Source organism: Scleropages formosus, chromosome 23, assembly GCF_900964775.1.
Source record: "Scleropages formosus chromosome 23, fSclFor1.1, whole genome shotgun sequence".
In the NCBI taxonomy this organism is placed as follows: domain Eukaryota; kingdom Metazoa; phylum Chordata; class Actinopteri; order Osteoglossiformes; family Osteoglossidae; genus Scleropages; species Scleropages formosus.
The window spans coordinates 7,860,306-7,884,104 of NC_041828.1; the positions used below are offsets into that span (position 1 = coordinate 7,860,306).

Below are 23,799 nucleotides of genomic sequence, written 5' to 3' on the forward strand. Positions count from 1 at the left end.
CTATAATTAGCCTGATATTAGCAAGAAATGTTTGCTTTGGTTAAATTATTCAGAACATTTATTTCATTCGTCAGAAGGAAGATCAAATTGTTTCTTTAATGCAAAGTTAAAAGCAGACAGCTAAAAGGCAGTGTTTTTGAAGAATAAGCATGCTTTTGTCACTCATTACTTAATATCTCCCTGGAAATCCTGTGATTATACTGGCAGTTTGATAAATACTGATATTTTTATTTCGTGCGTTGCGCTTTGGAATGGTTTTTAGGCTTTTTACAGTTACAGTTGAGTATAAATCTTGCTCCTATGGCAAGGCTGCTTTTGAAAACTGAAATCTAGTTTAAATGATTGTGTTCATTTCAATGTTGTTGAGTAAATTAATTTACAGAATCGGCACAAACCTTTTGAGCATGCATCAGTTAAATTGCAGGATGCCTCAGGGGCTGCAGGTGGGATTGGGTGTACTGTAAAGTTTTGAATTGCATGAATGGTTCTCTACTTCAAGTGTGTTACAGTGCCCGATGAAGCATAAACCTTAGTCAAAAGAGCCTGGTGGTTTAGAGCCTTGGTTGGGCCATCCTTATTTGGCGTGGCTTTTGGTGCTATTGGTAGCTAGGAAGTGGGACAAACAAAAAAGTCTTTAAAAAAAAAAAAAAAAAAACAGGTAATATTGCATTTTGAAGTCCTGCTAACTCCTTGCATCATGTGCAATTTTATAATTACTCTTTGTAGACTCTAGGACAGCCTTAGTGAATGCAGGACGTGGTGGTATTTAGAATCTCCAGGGAGGAAAGGTGAGAAACTGTTCAGGGCAGCTGTGTTCCCATATCCTCCTACACTGGCCCCGTTTCTACCCTGCTGTCAGAGATGCGATGCCTCAAAATGCAAAAAACACGAGTCCCTGACATGTTGAGGTGGCCGTGCAGTTCCTGGGGGGGCTGCTGCCGTGCTAAAACTAACCGGTTCGCTCCTACATGCCTGTAGTTGTAGGCAGCTGGCTACTTTGTTCCAGGGCGGTTCTGTCTTGACATGTTTTCCCACTACACTAGAGGGTGGCTACCAAGGAGTGTAGCACCCCACCTAAGACATTTATTTACTTATGGATTTGTTTTGGGTATAATAAGTGTTATTGGAGATGGCGCTGCAATCCTGACAATTAAGACAGTTCATTACCTCATACACAGCCTCTATTTTTGTGAGATTAAGCTACGGGCAGTCTGTAGTCCAGGGCGACGCTGGTGCTGCGGTCAGGACGTGGAATACGGGCTGTGCCAAGAGCTCCTTGTCTCTCTGCATCTTCCGTAGGGGATGATTCATTTGCAAGGCAGTCATTAATGACACATGGTTGAGTGGCTTTGCACAGTGCTTCCATACTCTGTTGAATTCATTTGTAATATCTTGGCTTTTGTTTCATTTTTTTTTTTTTCTCTTCCATAACCCAGCTATACCACAGATGTTCAACTACAGCGCTGTCTCATTGTAAGATTAGTTAAGTTGCAGCAAAATTTTGGCAAAATTTGTGCTTGTTTGCTGTTCATTTTTGTGCATTTTCCCCCTTTGTTTCTTACACAGAAATTTCTGCTAAAGGAAGGTCGATGTCAGCAAGAAGGCCATTGTCTTGACGGTAAGTGCTCTGTGGGCCAAACCGAACAAAACACCTGTGTGTGTGTGTGTGTGTGTGTGTGTGTGTGTGTGTGTGTGTGTGTGTGTGTGTATATATATATATATATATATATTATATATATATATATATATATCATGATTCCCACTTTAAACTGATGCTGATCTAGAACAGTGGTAGAAGATTAAGAAATGTGTACTTCCATATTCTACTTTTTATAGGCTGGGTAAATAACTGCTTTAAAAACATTTAAAAAAAAAAAAAAAAGAGCTTATCTGGTAATCATATTGTACTGTAACTGAATAAGTTTTCTAAATTTGAAATTTTATGTCTCATAAAAAATGTGAAAAGATGTAATAGGATTTCGTAGGGTTTCAAATAATTTCTTATGCATATAAAACTTTAATAGAAACATGGCACAGTCTAACACTGAGAGGTGCTGTCTGTCACACTTTTTAATGATTAAGTGATGGAGCTGTTTATTAAGACCACTGATGAATGGTGTGGGGTGTTTGTTAAAACGCCACCCCCGTGTTCATCAGCAGGGCACCTGAGGTGTGATGTTGATCTGGGATCGGGGGGCTATCAATCACACCACTCTCTTTGGACTTCCTTTAATACTATAAAATATTCAGATGTGTGGATGATTACATTTGCTGATAAATTTGTTTTACCCTGCAGGTGTTCTGGAGCTAGGCTGGTGCCTATGCTGGTTGACCAGAACCCATCACTCCCCCATCCCAAAGCCATTTGCACAAGTTGAATATATTAGTTGCATTTATGACAAAGAAATAAATTGGAAATGTGTACACCTTTAAATGATTGCTTTTATTATGCCAGCTGACTAAAGCACAAAATACCAAGTGCTTAGCAAAGGATAGACAAATGTTTTATGCAGGGTGTTCTGGTTAGTCTTCTATTTTTTTTTTTTTGTGCATTTCTTCTGCTTCACCGAAGTTGAACCAGTGATTTCTGAACTTAAACCAAATAAGAAGTATTTTAACCTGGCAACATCTTTTTCATCTCCTCATTTTACCCTGACAACCAATCTGAAGGATGTAGTGTTGCTTCAATTGCCGTTTGTTCCCTTGCATAGCCACATTAATGGCAGAAAGAAAATAGCAGGAGTCGGGGACTTTAAAAGCACCTTTAGGTGAAGGAGCCTATCCTCTCTGAGCTGCTTGGGAACACCCATACTTTCCTTTTCTCTGTTTTTCTTTTTAGGCATTTGCTTTTTAAGGTACACGTGATCCCCCACCTCCTTTGAAAAGCCATGCGCTATAATTCTCTGTTCCGAATTTGCATTAGTGCATCGGTAAAATGGTAGAACATGAGGACAACGCTGAGGAAGGAACTCATTGGAGAGGCAGAACATCCTTGGTGTTTATCGTTCATTAGCTTACTATGTCATGTCTTGGGACGGGCCAGTCTGAGGGGCTGGTTTCGCCCAAAGCAAATTAGCCAAATTCGCATCGCTGGATTTGGCTTCATTTCAGGCCGTGTGGCCCCTGAGATACTAGCTCCATGTCACTTCTGTAATTCATAACCTCGCATGAAGAGTGTCAGGCAGTGTGTGTGTGTCAACCCGTATTATCTAACAAGGTGAGGGTAGAGTCCAGGCCAAGGGGTTTCCTGTAGTGCCTTGAGCTCTTCCTGACTTGGGGCCAGCTACGGTTGTTCATTGTGAAAGGCAATAACAGGGATGCTAATCTGTGCCCGTTTTTGCCGTTTCACCGTTGTTTTGTGTCACATTTTCACGTTTGTGCTTGGTGAGATTGTTTCGCAGTCCTATTGCTTTGGTATAACTGTATCTACTTAAAATAATGGAGCAGTGAAATCCCCCCCCCCCCCGTTTTCTTGGCTCTGATGTTCTTCGTTGTTGTTACGTTCGGCGTTCTGTCTTCAATTAGTGGGGACTGTAAACCCTTCTTTTGCACAAGAAAACCCCAGTGATAAATGTGTAGTATTAATGGTCAGAATGCAGGTTAAAAAAAAAAGTACAGATCCACATTGCCTGCTCCGGTTGGTTCTGCTGGTATTTGAAGTGTGACACTTGAGTGAGTGTGTGTGTGTGACACCTTGACCCCTCTATTCTTTCAGTCTTCTGTTCACTGTCGACATGCAGCACCCCAACTTTGAGACCAGGCACCCGCTTCAAGTCGACGAGCACGAGACGGGCTTTGACCCCCTGCAGAACTTCAACAGAAGCCGAGGACGTAAGTGTCCCCTCCCCCACCACCCTCACTTCGATCGCTGCTGCTATGTGGTCCTGTTGTGCATTTACATTTCAGTCTTTTAATATTAGAAGGCATTCTGTTCATTTATTCATATATTTTTAATGCATCAAATTCCGTAACATACAAAATAAATGACTTAATAATGAAAAAGTAATTCTTCCCTATAAGCACAGTTTCATCTTTGATTATGTTTGTCAGCTTTGCATTCTGTGACGCAGTGATAAACGCTGACAAACTTTCTTCTTTGGTCTTACTTTTAATTTTAGTGTCCCATCAGGCAGGGAGAATTTCCCATCATGCCTTCAGCTGAGAGGGGATAATATGTGCACACATTGTTTATCACCTCAAAGTGTCCTTTCTAAGGTGGAAGGCCTATACATGATGGGCCTTTTCATTTCGGTTGTATGAGATGGAATGCGTGTGCTGGAGAAGTCTCCCTTCCTGCAGCGTTTGTCCTCTCTAACTCCACCTCTCATGCATCATAACATCCCCACATCATCTGTTTGTGGGGAAACGTGTGAGCCGCTACATATGCCGAAGTGGCAGAAGGATGTAACGGCACTGCGCGAAGGGGCCGGTTGGAGGGAAAGACCATCCGACAACCTGAGACACACTGGTTCAGGTGTTAATTGTATCGGCTTGAGCAGTTTGTGATGTCAAGCCTGAGTATGGTGTATTTATAGCAGAGAATTCATGATTTTCTCACAAACTTGTAGCCTTTCTGGATATTTGGACATTTAAATGCCTAGTTTACATCTGTTTTTACCATGTATTACCCTTTTCATGTTACTTTATTAAGTTTGTGATTGGGGAAGAGGCTTGGTTCTGGTTGTGTGCCAGAACCAGACAAATTTGCTAATGTAACATACTCAAAGTGGGTGTTTTTTTTGTATCTGCCTTTGGGTTTAAAATGCAGATTTACAGTATTTTAATGCAGTTAGACAAGAAGAGCACAGCAGTTAGTATAATGCTTAAAGCTGGAGCTATACAATCTGAAGGTCCTAAATCCGAATCCCCACTTTTGGTGTCGTAACTTCGATCAAGGTGCTTAACCTGAACTGATAGAGTAAGAAAACCCAGCATTAAAAATGGGTACATCACTGAAAACTTTGCGTAACGTGGTAAGTCACTTTGGACAAAGGAGTTTTATAAATAAACATTTCTATTGAAATTACACAACGGCACAAAGAAAGCTGGTACGTATTATAAACAAACTCTGTAGGGTCATAGGTAACAAGACTTAGATGCAGTACTACAAGCAAAAGAACATTTGTTTCAAAAGCAAAGAATTTCAATAATGTTTTTTTACACTTTATGTCGTGTAATGTAAGCATTGCATTTTTTTGTGTTGTATCAGGGAAAGCCTTAGCAGATAGAAAAGATATAGCACTACATGGCAGGCACTTTCACGCTCATAAGCTCCCCCCCAGGCCCGATCAGCTGATTACCTGTCACATGGTTGACCTGAGGAGCGTGCTGGGGAAAACGGTAGAAGAAAAACACTACTTGTTCCCATAAGGCCCACGTTTCAACATGGCAGCGTAGAGAGATGCATAAGCTAGAGTAAGTACTACCAGGAACATCAAAGAACACGGGCAAGTGCAGTGTTTATCTTTGAAAAAAGGTGAACATATGTTGAACTGTCATGTCACAGTGTTCAAATGTCTTAGTTGCCTGGCTATAGGTGAGTTTTGTTTTCGTTAGAACGGCTTTCTTCTGCTTCCAGAGAAAGATGAGTCCGTAGGCCCCGTCATTTATTTGTGTCGTCGGCGGTGTTGTAGCGGAGCTCATGCCTCTTTATTTAGCGATTATGAGACGTTGCGTGCTTGTGAGAAGGTGTGATCACATTAGACATTTACCCCTGGGGCATCACATGAATCGGGAGGACTGTGATAAACCAGTCTAAGAAACCCTTTGTTTTCGACAACAGCTTCTGCAGTGTCTTTACTGGTAAATAGTAGTGAAACAAATGACATCAGATTGAGCCAAATGAGCAGAAGCGGCTCACGTCAGAGACATCCGGAAGAGTTGGAGACAACTGGGAAGCACATCTTTGTCAATAATCGCAGCCCCGTGAGTAGATATATACTTTGTTAATCAGGGCAACAGCAGCGCACATACAACAAAGTAATGAGGGGAAAGACAGTGGCCCAACGCTGCACCCCGAGAAGCACAAGAGTGGGAGAATAGTGAACTGCAGATAAGAAGCAACACTGGGAGCTCAACTGGACCAGTCCATTGCTGAAAAGAGTCTCTGGGTACAGCAGTGAGTGCCCTGCAGCGCCTTGTCTGATGTCCCATAGCTTCAACAGTCAATATAGACGTACCTTTAAAATTTAGGTATTCCCCTCCACTGTAGATTGAAATTCAGTTCAGTTTAGCTCTTAAAAAAGGCTCTTTCTCAGCAGCGTTCTTAAAGAAATATTCTTTTAATTTAAGGAAAGCTTGCAGGGCCCCTCGGACTGTCGGTACGGTAAGCCCAAGTCAGCTCGCCTCGTTGACACATGCCCCGCCTCAATGGCTTATCCTGGAGAGAGACGCATCAGAAAAGGAGATCAACAATTATGATGCGTAAACACAACTCGCAGCATGCCCAGAGGGCTTAAAGCAGCGGGGAATTGGCGTGTCGCAGTCATGAATATGCATCGCAAGGACAGTCCCAGGGGACACAATCGTGCAGGTTGATTGATCGCTTTGCATCTCAGCTATGTGCAAATACCCCTTTACTTCTGGTCCTTTCTTATGCTACATCCTTGCAATTCATACAACTCCTCCCCCCCCCCCTTTTTTTTTTTTTTTTTTTTAAATGAACTTTTAATTCTTTGTCACATCTGCTTTCTGTCTTTATGGTGCCTGTAAAACTTTGCTGAATTATTGCCACCAGATGTCCCCCATAGAACTATAACTTCCCTTATCTGTTCCTCTGCAAAAATAGCTTTGATTTATATATATCCTGTTGGAATAAATGACATATTGTATATGTGTGTAATATATTCTTATGCATGGAACGTGTTTCAGTAAACAAGGAGGGGAATAATCTTTTTAGCTATTCGCACACCTCTGTTGAACGTAGTTCAGGGGGCACTTTTTTTTTTTAATGAATTTTTTTTTGCACAATAAAAAGTGAGTATAATGTTCGGGATTAGCCAAATAGTTTACCGGTGGGTTTCTCTTCTCACTCGGTTTGTTCTTCAAGTTAGCTCTGAGTTTGGCGCAGTTCTGGAATTAAATTAAAAACTTTCAGTGAAGGATTTCTCTTTGCTCAGATTAGACTCTTTAGAATTCCAAATTTTAGGTGCAGATCTCTTTGCGGGCAATTTAAAACCGTGCAAAGAACTGAAAAGTTGGCTCATGGATGCTGGTCTTCATGACAGTATTTCATGGTCAGTTAACATTTTCAGTGCAGAAAGCTCTGGCGCTTTCCCTGCTTGACCGTCTTTGTTTCACCGTCTTACGGAGAGAAGCTCGCCGCTAAGTGTCTCCTCGTTTCCTCCTCAGTGTGAAGGTGATCTTGTCGTTTTAAACTTCTGGAAATCAGTTCAGATTAAACTTTTTAATTCATTGCTTTGCATCTTGTGCTCGGAGTTTACGGGGAGCTCCTGTTGAAACGCTGCATACAGCGCCCCCTAATGGCGCCACGGCGTTACCGCAAAGCTACTTTGCCCCCCCTCGATCAATCGATCAAATCCATAAATAAAGCAGGCATGACTTCAGCTGTGAAATTGTGTCTGGAAATTTAGGAGTCATGCAGTTGTGGTTTCGCCTCAGATCTGTAAAAAGTGTTAAAAAAAGAACCATTCTGTATGATTAACCGTACAGCGAAATGAACTGGCAGCAAAACTGACGCACTGACAAACTTTTTTTTTTTTTTTTTCTTCCCCTTCCCTACTCCTCCTTTCAGATCCATCCGACTAATGTAGGTGTATAAGTAGGAAAGAGCCCTGGAGGAGCAATAAAATCTGTTTGTGGAGATGCTGCATGTATCTATTTATGCACACGCATCGAAGATTAAATGACACATTATTGCTCAAAGAAAAGAACCGGAATCAGCCGGAGAAGGGCGGTGCGTTGCAGCCCGGCCCTCTTGGGTGCCATAACTTTATAAATACTGTATCTGGTGGAAAAAACAAAGCGTCCTCTCATACTGAAGTTAATTAAGAGTCTGTGTGCAGTTAACCTTTCGAGTGTCGGAAGTTGCTTGAGTCAAGTGTCCGGGAACAACTGCATTTTACAGCTGTTTTTTCCTTGAATGAAAAATGAAGATGTAGGAAGGTCTGCAGGTAGCTAACCCTGTACTTTATTTTATTATTGACCTATTGTCTGAACTGTAAATCGGTGAGAGTTTGTGTTGAAACCATAATTCTCTAAGATTTTGTTTTTTCTTGTTTTTTTTTAAAAAAAAAAAAGTCATGAATGAAAGTATCAATCTATCAATCCTCCTGAGACCCCGCCTGTATTTTTTTTTTTTTTTTTGTCGGCTCTAGAAGTCCCATGTCCTTCGAGTGTATCTCCTAAGCCGTACGTGCTACAATGCTGAGTCATAATGCACCTGACAGAGGACTTTCCTTGTTTGTAAGCGATGCTTCATGTTTGGAGGTGGAACTTGGACAATTTCCTATAAATCGTAAAAATGCATTCAGAAGCCTTTCTTTGCTGGAACTCGGGAGGATCTAGTCTTCGTTTACTGTAGCCTTCTGACACTGTTATTACTTATAGCTTGGGGCAGCCGGTAGCGTAGCGGTTAGAGCTGCTGCCTTTGGCCCCAAAGGTTGCAAGTTGGAATCTCGCCTTCGGCTCTAATACCCTCGGTACTACCCCTAAATTGCTCCGGTAAAATCACCCAGCTGTATAAATGAGCAAATAATTCTAAGCTTGTAACTCTGATAATTGTAACCTTAACATTGTAAGTTGCTTTACAGGAAAAGCATCAGCTAAATGAATAGCTTATTGGTTATGTGAAGCAGGTTTCAAGAAATTGATTCATGTGAATAGACCATTCAGAAATCAGGGTATGTTTTAAATGGAGTGAGGAGATGAAATGATTGTATTCAAGGTCCCTTTGGAGTCCTTTCTGAGAAATCGTGAGCACTTGACCTTAGCGCCGTCACTGCGTGTTCTGTGCTCTGAATGGCGCGTCGAAGCGAGTGCCATAGTGACTCGCTGTGGAGATAGCCTTTTCAGACCCTGGCTGACAGCACCGCACTCCTTCCCTCACTTTAATTCTTGCAAGAATTGCCTCTCGGCCCTCAGATCGGCAGGTTTAATGATTAAACGACTCCACCGTGTCTTACGCTCATTGTATTTCCTTTTCTGAGAGGGAGGTATGCCTTATGTAGTCATGTCAATATTTTGTACCAATTTATGGCTTTGTTCTCATTTTAATTGTTGTAGATGAGATCTTAGAATAACGTGATACTAGCTGCAAAGTGTGCATTTGTTCCAAGTACATCTTTATAATTTCCTAAGAGTTGAACCACAATAGACAGAGTATTCTCACGTCCATAGCTAATTATGGGCAGCAGTGTTGGTGGGTAGTGGTACAGCGTATTTCTATTTTGGTTATTTCTACTATGAAATCTGTGCGTCTGACTTGATTTTGTTGGGTCTGTGATACTTTGCCACAGATGCAGCACTGGCGGGTCGTGGGAACTTCTCTGAGACGGAGAACACTTTCCTTTCATACAGGTAAGAGTTCTTCGGCATCCCCGTGCCTCGCTTCTTGTACAGGGCCTTGTTTTTACGCCGATGTCCAGCCGGATGTGGAGTATCTTGAGTGAGGGGGCAAGAGTAGCGTGCAAAGTAACGCACTTTGAAGGCAAAGAAGGATGCTTTTGTTTTCTTATCAGCTGTTTTCACCAAATAATTGTATTGGTCCCTTTGTATGCGAAATCCACTGCGTCTCCTCTTCGCCGTGCGTCAGACAGATCCGCAGCACAAAGAAGGTCCTCTGACGATTGAACGCGACCCCAGTCCAGAAATGAAATGGCTCCCGTGCTCGGCCGATTGCTTACCGTTTCACATGTAGCGCTTTCTCTGCGGTGACCTGCACATTTTACTCACTTAAGATATAACTAAGAAAGAGAAATCTGGACATGTAGTGGGAATTTGCTGTAAATATCAGTGTTTAAACACCCGTCACAAGGCCACATTTTTCTTTTCCTGACACGTGGAGAAGCTGAGAATAACAATGGTTCAGAAACCATCTAGTCACCATTACCTGTTATGCAGTACTTATACTGCTCTATTTGATATGTGTCACATACTGTCCACATTGGAACACACACATATGTAAATTTGTACAGCGCACAGCATGTCTGCCAGGACAGGAATGCAAAGGTGTTGCAGTGCCATTTTGTAGTAGTTTCAGAAGTGCCACGTGTGGAGTAAGAAACCGTAGTAGTGCTAACCTTAGGGTTTCACTATTTTGACTCTAAAAAGCAGCAGAGGAAGTGGTAAGGAGCAGGAAACGAGCTTATGGGCCGGTGACCCAGAATGGCACACGTTGCTTTCTTGCTCAAGGTGCAAGAGGATGCATACAAGAGACTTCTGGCTTGTGCCTCTCCTCTGTCCTCTAGGAGGTTGTCTCCAATGGGGTCTTTCCATTGTAGGTTCCCCACACTCCAGACCATTCCGGTCATTAGATTGCAGCATTAAATATGGTTTAACTGGGTCACACTGTGCTCTGCGCTGTATTAACTGGTCTGTTTTCTCTGCTACATTGTGTGATCTCACATGTTGCAAAGACATCGTTGGCATTTTGCCCTGTCAAGACGTTGCTGTCCTTGCAGAACCGCAAATCACTAGGTCAAATGCGGTGATCTCACAGACCAGTGGTAAAAATGTATGTTTTATTGTCTCTAATATATTTCTAAGTTTTGATTTGCATACCTAGATTTTCTGTGCAAATAAAACTTTGCAAGTTGTTGCTTCGCTAAAGAAGTATGTGTTTTGTGTTCTAAGCTTGGTTCAGATGAAGATGTCAGGTACATGTAAAATGGAATTAAATGCGCGAGAAGCGACTGTGTGTGCATGTTCATCCATCTTGTGCCGTCGAGGCACGGTATGTTCTAAGTACAGGTCTTTGCCCCTTGTGCAACTATCATACATCTCTGGGGAGGAGACCTTCATAGGGCCTGATTTCCCCTGGGTTTGCAAATTTGGGCAACATTACCTGTCAGCACAGCTGAGCTCCTCAAACGTCACTCTGTCCAAACCCCTCCCCACGCCAGTTCTTCAAGCGCTGAGCAAATGACACTGCTCATTGGGGTATTTAACCCCAGTGGTACGTGAAATGCCAGTGTTCCCATGACAGAGGTCAGCTCACCTTCACTAGTCATGGCAGTTCACAGGTGATCCAAGTGATAACATGAGATCGTGTTTCGTCCCAGAACTAGACACACTCTGGTTTTCTGAACTTTCCGCTTTCTCTTTGTGAGTGCAGATCACCTCTGCTGCATGGGGCCTTTACACATGGCTACATAGGTGTCATCGACTCAGTCTTAGAGCAGGGCTATAGCATGGTCAAGTATCAATACTTAAGGAGTCTTTATATAGCTGGTGGGTGGTCACAAAGTGTGTAAACTCTACCGCAGAGATATTCAGATCAACTCTGTGCACTTCTACAGTGGCGAGACATCTGCTCATTGCGCTTTTTGCACATACGGTTTCAAAGTTAATCTTTCTGCAAATGCTCTTGTCGGGCTCACTAATTTGCATTATATTTTTTTGCTAAAATGTACATCCTCCCTGAGGGAGCGAATGCAGATTTTCATGCATGAAATACGTAAAAGAAAATAAGATGTTGCACGATCGTATTCCTGCTGTGCTTTCCCTACAGTGAGCACAGAGAAATGGGGAAAGCACATCAGTGACCGCTTCCCCACTGTCTGCCAGATCGCTTTGTCATTCTTCCCCTGCTCTCTCTGCAGAAAAGAATGGGACGACTTGTTTTTAAACAGTAACTATCTGGCACGCATCAGGCAAGCCGGGATTAACGGGAGGTTGCGGAGCAGCAGGTTCAGAAGTGTGTGTTGGAAGGTAAGTGACATTGGATCACGAGGACCGCCTGTTTTCACCTTATTCAAGTTGTCTGACACCAAGTCCTCTGCGAACGATCACAACTCAATTCCTCTAATCCAGTCTGTCCAAGGCAGTTTGTTCATATTCTGCAGAATTCGTGCCGTGTGTGCATCGTCTTCATTAATACATCTCTTGCGCTGACCATTTTCTTGACAGGTCTCCTTGGTGACGCTATGAAAAAATGGAAGTAGTGCAGGACTGATTCGCTGAAAACTTGGAACAAATTCTGTAAATAATTTTAACAGCTGTAGATTTTATTTCCAATAGAAACCAGCCTGTTAAATCATGCTTCGCAGTAGTGAAGAGTTGAGTAGGTGGTGGTATTCTGACGACAGCAAAATTCGGTTTGAATTGGGGAGCAAATTTATCCAAATTCATATGGAAACTTCATTAATGGCTTAATTATGGAATGATCGCTCACTGCTTTTGGCCCATCTGATTTTTTTTTTTTTTTTTTCTTGTAAATGGAGGTTGTGATTTCAAAAAATATATATAATTTTTAAATCACGAGTCATGTCAGTTAATGCAATCCAAAGAAAGGCTTTAAATGCTGTAAATGTCACATATTTCTTGGCGAAGGATGAAACGAGACAACTGCAAAGGGGGGGGGGAATCAAAGCGCTTGTGTGTGAACAAAAGTGCCCGTTTGATTTTTAAATGAACAGAGTAGAGAGGTTGATCCAGCCTTCGTCAAAACCTTCGTCAAAGCCTTCAAGGGAAGGCTTTCTTGCATTGGACTAAGAGAATAAGAGCCACATTCACTAGACTTTGCATTCATTTTTCCCACTCGTACCATTTGGGTTTTAGTACTAGAACTTCATCGTTGCTTATTCTTATGTGCCATAAACAGGAACACTGACTCTTCTTACTTTTGTAAATTTTTTTCAATGAGTCATTGTTGTGATTGGTGTTATTTTTATTACTTTATTTTCCGCAGAAGGACATAGAGTGTATGCCTAGGAAGTCTTCCTTCAAGATGACTTTCAGCTTTTTGAAACCCCTTGTGTGTAAAGGTCCATTAAGTGCCATTTCTCCGTCTTGCAGCTTTATCTGGATGCCCTTCCTGAGGATAAAAGTCAATGGATCAACAAGACCAAGGAGCTCCGGGCTCAGTATGAGAAGATTAAAGAAACGGTGCGTATGAACCTTTTGAGCCTGTGTCATGGGTGGAGATAGTGGAACAGGACAGGAGGAAGCATCTTGTGGTCTCTCTGGGAGTTGTGACAGGGCCTAGAGTTCATCACGTCAGTGCTCAGAAGAGCTTGTCTTGCGGTTACATTCTCAAAATTGTCATTTGATGTTTTACTGTAACCCTAAAATGATTGACCCTTACACACTTTTTAACAAATGGGGTGGACATCTTGACTGTATTAGCTGAAATGTCAGTTTGTTTTTGGAAGCTGTCCCTCAACCGTTTCTGTCCACTCTCTCTCACCGAAATGAACAATGGCTTTGGAGAGGGTTCCCTAAGACACACGCTGAGGAGAGAAACTTGTTTTTGATTGCCAACAGCACATAACGAATCCACGTAAAGCTGCTGGACAGCAGGACCTTGTGGTGAACAACCCTTTGTCACAGGATGAAGGTGTAAGTGTATCTTTGTCTTTTTGAGGTCTCCTCCATTTTGTTTGTTGATCCTGCAACCTGTTATGTTCTCTTGCTGTGTCACCTTCCCTCCTTTTTCAGTCTTTCCGTTTAGGAAACAGTTTGCATGAGCTGCGTCACCTATCTGTTGTAACCAGCAGATCCAGACCGGTTTAATGAAATTGGCATTAAACCATGGCAGCCATGAATGTGTGTGCTTTTGCTAACAGCCAAATCATACACTGCACTCAAAATGAGGGGGGGGTTAGAAATGGGGGGGCTGCCTGTGGGCTTGCAGCTATGGGCTCTGTTGATCTGTCCTCTGCTGTGGCAGTGTCGTGTCTAACTGACTGATGAACATCTCTCCAGAGCCTGTGGAACAAATTCTTCCAAGATAAAGAGCTTAGAGGGATGATCAAGCAAGATGTGCTGAGGACGTAAGTGCAAAATGCTCAGTGTTGTCTGGATCCATGTAACAGAATTGCAGGACGAGGCGAGCCAAACCAACATGCTAGCAGTGCGGAGATGTGAAATCCTGTAACGTGGGTAGTTTTTGTTTTAAATCTTGTGTCCTGTCTGTTGTTGAAAGTCCATGGCACCTGAGCCGGATACCCTTTGATAATCTTGTGATCCGTGGAACCAAATTATTTTCTCCAAAGTGCAGGTTACAGTTTTGCCTATACATCTAGCAGAATATTGTACCTTTTCACCTGAGCTTTTCAGCTTAACTTCCTTGCTGACCAGTTTGGCAGAAGGAACTTCCAGGGACATGTCAGAAACTTTTGAGTAGAATGTCAAGTCCTTAGCTGTTATTTTAGCTACTGGTCCATCTACACCCTTTGTCATGACATAGAAAGGAGCACATGTGGCAGTGGTGAATGTACCCCTTCACTGAGCATCTTTATTACAACCACTGAACCAGCAGACTGTGACGGACATGTCCCCTCCAAAGGTTTCCGGAGATGCAGTACTTTCAACAGGAAGACGTGAGAACGAAGCTGACGGACATCCTGTTCTGCTACGCTCGAGAAAACGAGCAGCTGCTCTATAAGCAGGTTAGAGATATGCCCTGCCGCTGTACAGGACTGCGAAAGAGCACTCGCTGTTCATTATCAAAGGAACTCAAGTTCCATTGTCTTAATACAGTTGGACCATAGACCCAATAGGCCTGTAATGGAACTGTCCCAGATATGCTATTGACCTGAGTTTGACCGATTGCTTGTTTTCTCCAATCCCTGCTCAAAAAACATATGTTGCTTGTATTAAAAGTTTCTGCTGCTGAACATGACGGACAATGAGCCTAGTGTAGGCATATCTTTACAGAGAGTACTTAGGGGGCTATTAACGTTTTAAAGATAGAAAATGTCATTAAGGACAAACTATTTCATTGCAGGTTTAATGGCTGCTCCAGTCATATCCATGGTTTTTTTTTTTTTTTTTTTTTTTATTATCAGATCCAGTTATTTTTCATGTTATGTCTTTGAGTTGATGGATTTCTTTGTTCTCTGGCCTCTAAATTATCATCTGCAATGTTGTTGTTGTAACTTCAAGGCAAAGCTTAGAAGATCCACAGGGCTTTGTGGAGCACATGTGCATTGGCTATCCTTTACCTCTGGAGAAAAAATGAGAAAATAAGGTGTTGACAAGTTGACATTTTAAAGTAGTATTATTAATTTACATAAAAACAGCAAACTTTTTGAAGATCAAGATTAGAGCGGGGGAGAAAAACAGAAGAAAAATTAGAAGTTGACGCTCTGCTTGAGGACACACATATTTTAGATGCTGAAACTATATCACCGGAGTAAATTCAAGACACTCACAAGGACACTATAAGTAAATATATACCAGCTTTCTGCCTTAGAATGCTCCCATTACACGTGATCAAGCAATATGTCAATAATTGTCACATCAAGAAATCACGATTTCAATTTCACAAGCTGAGTTTCCTGAGTGCGCGCGTACACGCACAGTGTGAGTTATGCTGTCATCTTGTATTCCAGGGTATGCATGAACTTCTGGCGCCCATAGTGTTCATTCTACATTGTGATCACCAGGCCTTCCAGCATGCCAGCGAAACCGCCTGTCCGAGGTCAGTGCTCTGCCTTTTTTTTTTTTCTTTTTATGCTTCTCGGGTCAGGTCAGGTACTGTACAGATCACATGATCTTATTAAATATGTTGCATTTCATCTCATCTAGGCACATTGTTTGGAGGCATCCTTGACTTCTGTGCTTTTCTTTTTTTTTTTTTTTTTTTTACAGTGAAGAGATGAAGTCCCTATTAAACCCAGAGTTCCACGAGCACGACGCATAGTAAGTGTTGGAGAATGTCTGAATCCCTTTAGAAGCTGTGCACTTCCTAGCACTTGTGCAGAGTATAAAGGTCTTTCTCCAACCTCCGCAGTGCCATGTTCTCCCAGCTCATGGAGACTGCAGAACCGTGGTTTTCCAGTTTTGAGCGAGAAGTTCGCAAGGTGAGGTTCCTCAGTCCTGCCTTCTGGTCTTTCTGGCCGTTTGTAGCAAGAGTGTAGATATTTGAGAGAGAGGTTTTCTTAATTACTATTAATACATCTCAGTTCAGATGGAAAACGTTCTACAATCTGTGTAGTAAAACGTTATCTTTGTCGAGCAGATTTGCTTGTGGATTCCAAATAAACATTCTGGAGAGCATTTTTTTCCTAAACCTTAACAGCCTTTCCCTGTTTGTAATTTAAAAATTTCTTGAGCTGTGTTGTCAGCCCCACAAAAACATCTTCAGGCTTTTCATTGCTGAAAACAGTCAAAATAAAATATCATCTGGGAAATCTTACCTTTTGAAATTGTTTCTGCAAAAAAAAACCTAAATCAGTCTCATAACATTTAATGTCTGTTAATGTTACTCCATTGGTTTATTAATCATCTTCTCCCTCACAGGGTAAAGAGGAGATGATGACAAGCATTCCCTTTGCTAGGCCACAAGATGCTGGCCCCTCTGTCGCCATAGTGACCAAAGTGAACCGCATCCAGGACCAGCTGCTGAAGAAGCATGACATTGAGCTATACATGCATCTCAACCGCCTAGAGATAGCCCCTCAGATCTACGGAATGTGAGTGCATCTGCAAGTGGAGGACCATCAGGGATCCTTTGCAAACACTTATTTTATGAAGTAGCTGTAGGGTATGAATGGAACCTTAACAAAGCTGCTGTGACAGTTGGTCCTTTAGATGAACAGTGATATGTGTGGCTCAGTTAGAGGCTATACCTGGCTTGGAAGCCAAATGGATTGGAAAGTTTCAGGAAAAGGGAACAAGGCAAAGACTTAAAGATCAGTACACAAATGCAGGGTAAACTATATCGTTTCCACACTTTTCCCCCAGATGACGAATACCTGGTCAGTCCTATAGGAGATGTTGCTGAACTAGTACACTAGTACTTTCCCATTGCGAGTGGCTGAAGTCCAACGATGGCCGCCTCAGGGCCCACACAGGTGGAGAACAAATGTCACAGCAATTTTCTCCATTACGTTGGTGTTCTACGAGGGAGTGGATTGAGATAAGGGAATCCACAGATCACAGTGGTTCATTTGTCAGTTATTCACAAGTGTTCTGACGTTCTTTTCCAACATGGGTGTTTGCCCCGATGCAGCTGTTTTATTATAGGAAGAACCATCGTTCCACTGATTGATGTGGTTCACGCAGATGCTGTCGAGTTTCTCTTCTTTTATTCAATTACAGAATCCATCTCGCTCGGTTTATGTCTGCGTGAAAAGCTTGCATTCTACACTCTTTCTTCCACCGTTAAGCCCATATTAACTTCTCAGCATGTTAAAGAGATATTTAAATCAGTCCTTGCAAGTGAGTTATTTGCATGGAAAGTCTTTGTGTTTTCAGAACTGTGTTGAAAGCAAACACTTTGGTTTTAGCTGATTTAAATTATTTCTGATTCCTCGTGGTTCCTCCAATATCTTCTGAACAACGGAAGTGTTCTCAAAGTGTCTGTTCTGTTCATTGGTTCACAGTTCATATGAACACGGGTGACATACGGCAGCATGTGTTAATTCTGCATTTTCACTTTATTTTGCCACCTTTTTCCAAGTGTGCACTTCATACACTTCCTTTCTTGTCCACAGGTTCATTCACATGAATGTCGTCTTTAAAAATAGGCTCTCTATTTGAGTTACATATTTGAAAAGCAGGTTAGGGCATTATGGCTTCATTGTGCAGTCCTTTGTAATACTAAACAAATTCATGACCAAAGTGTTTCCCTCTTCTAATGCCAATCGTTAAAGGTCATCACATTTTTTAAAACATTCAATTCATAGGAAACAAAATACTCTGGTAAATATAGGTAAAAAGTGGTGATTGCTTGAACGTTGACTTCTTTATCCCAGTTCCACAGACGATATCGCTTACGAGCCAGTTCGTGTCATGAAAGCTTCCGTAGAAGCAGAAATTAAAGTATGTATATCCGCATAGTACTGTTGTTTTTGTAACGATCTGCTCAAGATCCAGTTGTTTCAGCGGAGGCTAATAGCTTTGAACCCCAAGCTTTCTATGTGCTCTGTTCTCATACCCTACTGAACTCCTCCATGGAAGATGGTTAGTCTAAAGAAGTAAATAATTTTACTGTTTAAGATTTTGAGCCAGCAAATGGTGTCACATTTAGGGCTGTTGTCGTCCACTCTGAACTTTGTTGGTTGAAATCCTGCTTATGCTGTAGAACTCATGCCCAAGGTACTTACCCTGAATTGTTACAGTAAGAATTACCCAGCTATATAAATGGGTAAATCATTGTAAGCAGTTTAATATACAAACCTGACTTTATGAGTTGGTTTGGAGGAAACTGTCTAATGAATAAACACTAGATGATGATAATGAATATAACTATTTTGTTTTTTTTACTTATAACTGTCCTTTTTATCCATCTTTCCAGTTCCCTTCAGAGCAGTTCTGTTCTTCTCTCAATACATCTCACCTCATCTCACCCATCACCTGCCCTCTCGCTGGCAGGATTGTGACAGGGTTCTCAGAGGGAGCTCATTGTATCAGGAGCTACCAGGATGCAACCTGTTGTCCCAGGTGTGCCCTTTCCATGGGAAACATCCCACTTGAGAGATTCGCCCATCCCCCAAAAAGTCTCCCCAGGGGGCGTGCAGGCACAAGCTAGTCTCAGGCAGAGCCCATCATGTCCATGCGGCGTTCAGTCAGGTGATGCTAATAGCAAAAAGTCACGTTCCACCACCATATGGCTAATTGCCATAATAATATCTAGTGTGTTATTAATCAAGTGCTCGCTGTGTGCCATGATAATTGGAATAATGAGGAAGCGGTAAAGGCTCCAGCTCGCCTCTCACTGTAAGCCCAGAGGAGTGACCATCTCTACCTCTCCTTTGTCTTTTCACCACTCGCCATATCTTCGGCTTTAGGCTGCGTGGAAAGTGCTGTGGATGATTAATGAGGAACCCCTTGGCTGCAGTGCTCTTTGGTTGGGCTGGGGTACCTGTCACACTTTCCAGGATTCACCCAGAAATCCCGTTTCTTCATGTGCAACCCTGCAAGTGTGTCCGGCAGTAGAGACATTTTGCACTGCTGACCCTGAAGTGATGACGTTTTGTTTGTGTTAATGGTGTCTTCCTGAATCCGCTCTAAGGACAGACCGGGGTATTTGGTTATAGAGGTGCGCTTTGTGCACAGGATCCCACGTGATTTGGAACCAGGTGGGGGAAGTTCTTGCTGTCTTCCTTTGGCATAAGTCATGTCACAATGGCTTTTGGGCATCATCTTTTTTTTCAATGATGGGAAGTTTTTCCAGAGATGATCTGACAGTGATGTCGCTGTTTGCTTAGGCATAGTGCGGTGGAGCTGCGGTACAATGTCGATGACCAGAGGGTATCTTGAGGATGTACCTCTGCTACTGTCCTGGATGCCTGTCTTACTATTAATCCCCATACCCGTGTATGTATTTTGCAGCTGTCTGTCCAATGTTCCCTTTAGTTCTGACGACTGGCCAAATGTTGTGTTATACACTCCGGTGAGGTCAGACTTCTTCAAGAACGATGAGAAAGAGAAGAAAACAGCCGATGAAATGTGCAGCCTTAAGGCAAATCAAGCGGCAACACAACGTTCGATCTTGAATTGCCGTTTCTGAACAAGTGCATAGCTTTTAATGATCGAAATCCTTTGAGACAAGCTAATGCCAACATACAGAATCTGTATCTGTGCGAATCACCACATATAAGAAATGTAGTTTCTAGAAGGTTCTGCCTAAAGTTGCTACAGAACTACATTGTTCAGCTTTGGGAGGAGTAGGGTAACTGAAATGGTATGGAATGGTAAAGAGTATGGAAGAAATATTGAATAAATAAAACACTAAGTAACCAGTAGGGCAGTATGGCGGTGCAGCTCCTGGGCTGCGAGTTCAGACATGGATTCATATTCTTTTTAGTCTGTGTGCAATTTGCATGTTGTCACTGCATTTACATGGGTTTCTTTACACAGCCCAAATACGGACATTTCAGGTGAATTTGTGACGACAAGTTGGGCGTTGTGCGTTTATGAACAAGTGAATCTGTTTGAACGATTCTCCTATGATGGACTAGTGCCTCATCCTTGTTGTATCTTGCCTCATACCCTACATTTCTTGGATTGGCTCTGGATCACTGCAAGACTGCACCGAAGGAGCATTCATTGATAATGAATAATGAATATGAATGGGGACAGCTGCTGGTGTAGTGGTTAGAGGGGCTGCCTTTGGACCCAAAAGTCACAGGTTTGAATCTTACCTCCAGCTGTAGTACCCTTGACCAAAGTACTTACCCCAAGTTGCTCCAGTAAAAATTATCCAGCTGTATAAATGGATAAATAATTGTAGGTGGATTTACACTGTAAGCCGCTATGGAGAAAAGCGTCAAATAAATAAATGTACATGAATGCAATTGTCATTTGTATTGGACGACTTTCCCTGTCAAAGTCCTGAACTGTGTGCATGATGGGATGCTGCACTGTTACCCAGTAACAAAAGCATCCGGTTCTCCGAGGGACGAAGAGGAGGGAAATCTGAACTCCAGGATTTCTCGTTGATGATCAGTGTTTATTTGCGCTGACTGGTGAGGCTGGAAAACCTTCAACTCCATCTTCGGAACACAAGAACTTGTTGAGGAAATGTTTGCGCTACAGGAGGAATATGACAGTCAGCATTTTTATTTCCTTTGTGCTTTGGGTAGCCTGTCATACAAAATCCTCTCAACTGCCTGTTAGATTGTTTTTAATTTTCTTGACACATTTGTAAGTATGCCTTTGTTTTATTCGTTTTGGTCCATGTTCCTTCCTGCAGGTACAGTTTGTGGTTGGTCTAAGAGAAATGAGTTTTAAAGGCTGCACCATCACTGCCTTTTAGGCAGGCTGACTTGGCTCGCCGTGTCCTCCGCAGTGGACAGTGGCGTGTTGTCCGAGGGGACGCTTATCTGAGCTCCCAGACTCCGTAATCACCCATTCAGTCGCCATCGCTCCGTCGGTTGACTCCGTAATTTTACAAAACGTCTTTTATTTAAACAACCTTTTTTCAGGATACGTGGCATTAATTACGCAATTATTTTTCTAACAAATTTTAAAAAGAGTTCATAAAAATGGAAACTGAATCATGCCTTAGATTACATAAAGGGTGAATATGCCCTGCAGCAGATGCTTATTTAACTAAATGTATTTAGAGCCCAGTCATATCCACCCACTAGCTGAGATAAAGAGGGATTTAGCATTTATTGCCTTTTTTTTTTCTCTCTTCCCCCCCCTTCTCTGTTGTCCCATCTGCTCTGGCTGCAGCCGGTGGGTACGCCTGCTTTTCGGGAGGGAGTTTCCCCTGCAGGACCTCCTGGTGGTGTGGGATGCCCTGTTTGCTGACAGCATCACCCTGGACCTAGTGGACTACGTTTTTGTGGCCATGCTGCTATACATCCGCGATGCCTGTGAGTGTCAGCCCTGCCGTAAGACTGCCGGACCGCCACCTCCCACACGGTTAATCCCTCCTTCCGCCAGGGTGGATTCGGCTGTACCGCCTGTACCACCAAATGCGAATCCTCAGGAGCGCGTTGTCGTTTTCCCACATATTTGCAACGCTGGGATCTACAGCTGAATGGAGCATTTCTTTGAACAATTAAACATCTCTGTCCTCGTGGAATTTCTCTCTGGATAAAGTATGGGAAGTGTACCACCTACTGGGGACACACAGTATACACACTTCACTGCTAGGTTCATTGTGCATTGTACTATTTTAAATAGGTTAGTTGAAAAGTAGTTTTCATGGTGAAGAAATTTGGATGCTTGGGAATTGATCGCATGGGCTTAGTTTGAAATTTACTTGTTCTTTTCATTATGTTTTCTCCTGGAACAATGGCTCTGCGTAGCAGGCAGGTAAGTGAGCGTCGAGGAGTACGAAGAGACGGCGAGGATGCGGAGGATAACCAAGCTCTTTGCAAATGAAAGATGATGCCAGTAGCTATGAGCTGACGGAAATGGTGGAGATGATGAAACGTTTCCTCGCACTGACTCTACTGTAATTACTCTGCCGTGTCTCTGTCGAAAGGCTGAGACGCAGGGCCCAGATACAGACGCTTGATTGGTGTTACTAACCGCTCCTACTGTAAGCAGAGGAAACACTTCTGTCTGTTCTGTTTTTCCTCTTTTTTTTGGTGTTTGATGGATCGCACAGATTGGTCCTGCTGATTGATTTGCTTGCCTGTGGAAGATGGCCCAATGATGTGTTCTCTGTGATGGATTGCGCTGCCTGCAGAGGAAAAGCCATGCATATTGTCTTTTTTTTTCTTATCTTTTTGTGCTGGAAACAGTGTTTAAGTGCTCATTGCCTCAGTGGTTCTTATTCGTGAATGAAATGTTGTGTTTGTTGTGACAGTTGGGTGTAGTTTGTTGGGGCTCTGTACAGGGAAGCGACACACACAGCTGTGCAGGCGGACTGACGAGATTTGCCGCTCGGCTCTTTGACACACGCTGCAGACGCTGCTCGTCCTTCGGGAATTTACTGCTCGTTGCCGTGTTCCCTGCCTAGCGCAGTCGGTGGCATAGTGGTTAAGAGCGCCGAGTTGTACCTGAAGGCTGCTGGTTCAAGTCCCAGAAGAGAGTAGCACCCACAGGCTGCAGCTTGGCAAGGAAATAGTTTTATTCCGTCAGTACTCTGCACCGTAACATTGATCATCCTTGCAAGGCTTCCCTCTTTCTGCAGTTTGCAAATTAATTTGTTTTGAAAAAGGCCGCAGTGAAAGCCCTGCTCACTTTTACGTGTACCGTATTTTCTCACGTACGCCTTTCGCTGTTGGCTCTGCGTTCCTTGGAAGTGGATCTCGGTCTGACACATTCACCGCTTTTCAGTGGTGTGTCTCTTTTCCTCAAGAACTGTGTCAGCAATGCTTTGTCTGCCCTGTTTTTCAGTGATCGCCAGTAACTTCCAGACCTGCCTGGGACTCCTCATGCACTACCCCCCAATCGGTGACATCCACGCCCTGCTCAACAAAGCGCTCTTTCTGAGGGACCCCAAGGTAATTCCTCGAGGCACCTGCTTCTCTGCACTCCTCTCGTGTGCTGAGGCCCACGCGTGTGTAAAAACCCGACTTCTCTAACAGAATTGAGATGCAGTTATTGCCCCTCGTCGGTGTCATTGCAATGTTGTTTCAGTTCCGTGTAAATCGGAAGCAGCTGAAGTAATTGTCACTGCGCTCCACTCGCGTACGGTGTGCAGGATGCTTGGAGCTGCAGAGCAAGAGGAGGTTTAGTAATATGCCTAAATGCAGCACAACAAGATGGTCTGTATCCCACAAAGTCCCCTTGTCCCTTCTACCCCAGCCCGAAATCCAAACTGTTGTTCACAAACAAATCTAAGCACAGGCATTCTTTTTTTAGAGTGTGAGTGCATGTCTCTGTGTGTTTTCACTTTAGATGGGCTCATTATTAAAATTACTTATGGCAAACTGTTTAAAAAAAAAAAAAAAAAAAAGTAAATTTTATGTAGCAGCATGCAGAGTTGTTTTTTCAAAACCCTGCATTTCCAGATGTACTTCTGACTTTTCCTACTAGTGATACAAGGGCAAATGAAACATGTATATGTGAAATTGTGCACAGTGGCAAAAAAGCTTTGTGGCGTCTGCTGGTTGGGACTGCCCTCATGGGAATGTTAACTTACCAGAAAGGGAGACTTCCTAGAGGGACTCAGCTGCATCCTGTGTTCAAAGGCATCCTCTTTTAAATGTACTTCACTGAGGGCAGGTGCTTGTGAATATTCATTTGCGGGAGGATTTTTAGTTG

The 23,799-nt window shown here is 42.8% G+C and overlaps 1 protein-coding gene across 7 annotated transcripts in view; it reads left to right on the plus strand.

Annotated features, from left to right (window-relative positions):
- Positions 1-23,799, plus strand: part of tbc1d5 (TBC1 domain family, member 5) — a 62,313-nt gene that overhangs the window by 22,653 nt on the left and 15,861 nt on the right. For all 7 annotated transcript variants that reach the window (XM_018750436.2, XM_018750433.2, XM_018750438.2 and 4 more), the window contains 14 exons: positions 1,567-1,618; positions 3,716-3,831; positions 9,477-9,537; positions 11,781-11,889; positions 12,976-13,065; positions 13,444-13,518; positions 13,885-13,952; positions 14,468-14,570; positions 15,516-15,604; positions 15,775-15,825; positions 15,917-15,986; positions 16,426-16,598; positions 21,310-21,452; positions 22,930-23,036. In XM_018750436.2, coding sequence (XP_018605952.1) covers positions 3,735-3,831; positions 9,477-9,537; positions 11,781-11,889; positions 12,976-13,065; positions 13,444-13,518; positions 13,885-13,952; positions 14,468-14,570; positions 15,516-15,604; positions 15,775-15,825; positions 15,917-15,986; positions 16,426-16,598; positions 21,310-21,452; positions 22,930-23,036 — 1,236 coding nt within the window. In that variant the 5' untranslated portion in view covers positions 1,567-1,618; positions 3,716-3,734. The remainder of the gene's footprint in view (positions 1-1,566; positions 1,619-3,715; positions 3,832-9,476; positions 9,538-11,780; positions 11,890-12,975; positions 13,066-13,443; positions 13,519-13,884; positions 13,953-14,467; positions 14,571-15,515; positions 15,605-15,774; positions 15,826-15,916; positions 15,987-16,425; positions 16,599-21,309; positions 21,453-22,929; positions 23,037-23,799) is intronic.